Genomic DNA, 2917 nt, shown 5'->3' with positions numbered 1-2917 from the left:
CAAAGGAGGAGGGCACCAAGAGCCCATGCTGTGTTTGGGGAGGGGGGACCATGTAGGGCAGGAGCTTGGAGGCTGAACGAGCCCCGAGGTCCCACAGCATCGGCGGTCACGGTGCTGCTGCAGTCCTGCCCGTGGACCTTCCTTCTCCGCTGGGCTGAATTACCCGCTGGGTCTCCTTCCTTCCTGCCCGATCTGCAGAGGCACTGATGGAGAGCACCTCCCTGCGGGCAAAAATTTCCCTTGCCAGGGAAAATTACTCATTTAAATCCTTGGTGAGATGATTGCTCCCCCTGCTCTGCCTACCCTGCATCCCAGTGGGTGTTTCCTGTGGGGAAAGGGGCATTTCAGGACACTGGTGGGTGCTGATGAGGCTCTGGGTGATGCTCTTGCAATCACTGGGGTGGGATCTGTCCTGTCCGCGCAGCCTGGGTGCTGAGGGCATCCCTGCTCCCCTCCTCTTCCTCCCATGTGCCTGGCAGAGGGGGTTTTCCAGGCACTGGTACCCCACAGGCTGCAGAGGCGGTTTGTACCCTGGTGTCTCTCTTTGCTCTTCGCCCCCCAGGTGTCCCAGAGAAAGTTGGCCTCTACTTTCTTTGCGGGGTCTCGGGAGGCCTCATGCTCCTGCTGTGCATCATCAGCCCGAAAACGACGTTCCTCCAGGAGGTGGGGGAGGCTCTCAAAGACCCGGAGCTGGGGAGCGGCTCGGAGCTGAGCAGGACCAAGCTGCAGGACGAGCAGGACGAAGACCTTCCAGATGACAGCTCCTCAGACTCCTCCTTCCGCCGCCTCACCCGCACCTACCGAGCCACCGACAGCATCTTTGGCCCTGAGCTGACAGCAGCCATGGAGGGAGTGGTGGAGCACCAGGGCCACAGCAGGGAGGAGATCTGGATGCCCAAGGAGTCAAGCCCGTATGCCATCCACAAGATCAAATCAGCCACCAAATAAGAACTGGAAGAAAATGGTGGGAAAGCAGCGAGGGGCAGGGGCTAAGTGGGATCTGACATCAGAGAGACACAAGAGTTTGGGCTCCTCAGGGTGCGTGGGCATCCCAAGTGGCAGCAGGGACACAGCCGGGCCAGTATGGCCATCAACCCACTGCTCCACCAGCCTAGAAACCTCTAACCCAGGGGTAAGATGCAGACCATGGGTGTGATGAGGGGATGTGGGACAGCTCATGGGGCCGCTGGCTCCTTTGCCACAAACACGCCCCTAACCCTAAGCTAACCTCCCCATTCTCGGCTCACATCGGTTGGCTCTAGTACTTAACCCTGCTCAGCCACGCCAAGCCCGCTCTGAGCCTTTCCAGGCTATTTGCTCCTTGGGTGATGGCTTCCATCCCTGGTGCTGCAAACGCCACTCAGCACTCAGGCAGCATGCCGGTAGGAGAGGCACAGAAATAGCCAGGACATGGGGAGGATGCAGGCAGAGCGGGTGGGAGATCGCCGCGAGCATCACCCAACACAACCCTACCGCGCTGCATGCATTGCAGACCTGGTATCCCCAGGGGAGCTGCACCCCGGGGCTGGGGCAGCCGGCAGCTTGGCACAGCGCTGGCTCTCACCTCCCCACGGGCATTCAGGAGCTCTGTCACCGTACATTGCTCTGTGCTTTCCCTCATGCTTCCCCCGCTGGCAGGAGAGCCCTGCGGTTAACTTGCTGGGGCTTTTTTCCAGTAAATAAATGCAACAGCTCATAGACGCAATGTCCCTCCCTGACCTCCGCCATTAATAGTGAAAAGGAAGGAAAAAGCAAGCAGCAAAGATCAGCCCTCCCTGTGCAGATCAGCTCCTTGACTCCCACTGGTGTTTCTGGCACTGGGCCATGGGGAGCAACAAGTTGGGCCTGTTTTAGCATGGGAAAGGATAAGGTTTTAGCCTGGGGAAGGGAAAGCGGGGAAAAGCAGTCTGTGTGGATCCCATGGATGCGGCTTCCCTGCCCTTGCTCCTTCTCTTGAGCCGGAGGCTCTCTGTGTGGTAAGCAATCCTGGAGCAAACATCCCCAGACGCCATGCAGAGGGGCTTCTCGGTAGCCCCATGGTGCCAGAGACCCAGGCTGGGTCTGGGGGCTGCTCCAGCTCCAAGAGGCAGCACAGGCTCTGTAGTGCTGTGAGAAGGGGCTGGATGGAAACAGCGACACAGCTCTTCTCACAATAGGGACACACCAGGCACCAACGCTCTTGAGCTCGGACGTAGCGGGGTCTATTTTTCCATCTACTGCCACACATGAAGTGCCTGGGCTGGGTGCAGCAAGAGAGGTCTGTGGGGGACGTCAGTGCACCCCTTAACCCAGATGCTGGCATTGGTGGTCTGCTGGGGGCCAGGGGGGGTACCAGCCCCATCTCTGTGGCCAGAGCCGCGCTGTCCTCGGCAGTGGATGCTCTCCCACTGCGGAGCTGGGTGCCGTGGCAATGCAGCAGCCTTGCGCTCCTGCTCCAATCATGGGGGGCAAGGACTGGTGTCCTGCCTGATTTGGGGGTTTGCTAAGGGATGCTAGAGACCAAGGAGAGTTTGGGGGGGCTCTCACCTCAAACCAGCCCCCAGCATTCTTAGATGACGGGCAGGATTGAGACCACAGACTTGCCTCCATGCTTGGACAGCTGCCACAGCTCCTGCTGTAGACCCATGGCATTCACCTTGCAGGGTCCACTTCTTGCTCGCCCCCATCTTTTTTCCAGTACCTCCTGACAGCCAGTTGGGATTTCAGCATGTGTGGTGCAAGCCACAGCCCCTGCAGTGGGGACAGGCTTCCTGAGAGCCTCCTGAGAAGCACCAGCACAGCAGTGCTGTGGGGACTGGAAAAGCTGGCTTCCCCCGCCAAGTTTGGGCAGGATGGGCAGATGCAGACCCATCCCAAAGCGGGCACCTCGCCCAAGCCCCCGCAAAGCCGCAGGCAGACTTGGATGGGGGTTTTTGGC

At 59.6% G+C, this 2917-nt stretch overlaps 1 protein-coding gene across 1 annotated transcript in view; it reads left to right on the top strand.

Annotated features, from left to right (window-relative positions):
* Nucleotides 1-948, top strand: part of LOC104168312 (protein eva-1 homolog C-like) — a gene marked incomplete at its 5' end in the record, with an annotated part of 8170 nt that extends 7222 nt beyond the window's left edge. Inside the window, one exon of the mRNA XM_009708875.1 lies at nt 563-948. Coding sequence (XP_009707177.1) covers nt 563-948 — 386 coding nt within the window. The remainder of the gene's footprint in view (nt 1-562) is intronic.
* Between the last annotated feature and the right edge of the window lie 1969 nt (nt 949-2917).

This window comes from Cariama cristata, unplaced genomic scaffold (genome assembly GCF_000690535.1).
Source record: "Cariama cristata isolate BGI_N322 unplaced genomic scaffold, ASM69053v1 scaffold6411, whole genome shotgun sequence".
NCBI classification, from domain to species: Eukaryota; Metazoa; Chordata; class Aves; order Cariamiformes; family Cariamidae; genus Cariama; species Cariama cristata.
Note: the sequence above shows the minus strand (reverse complement) of the source record. Positions and strands in the feature narration are given on the sequence as shown.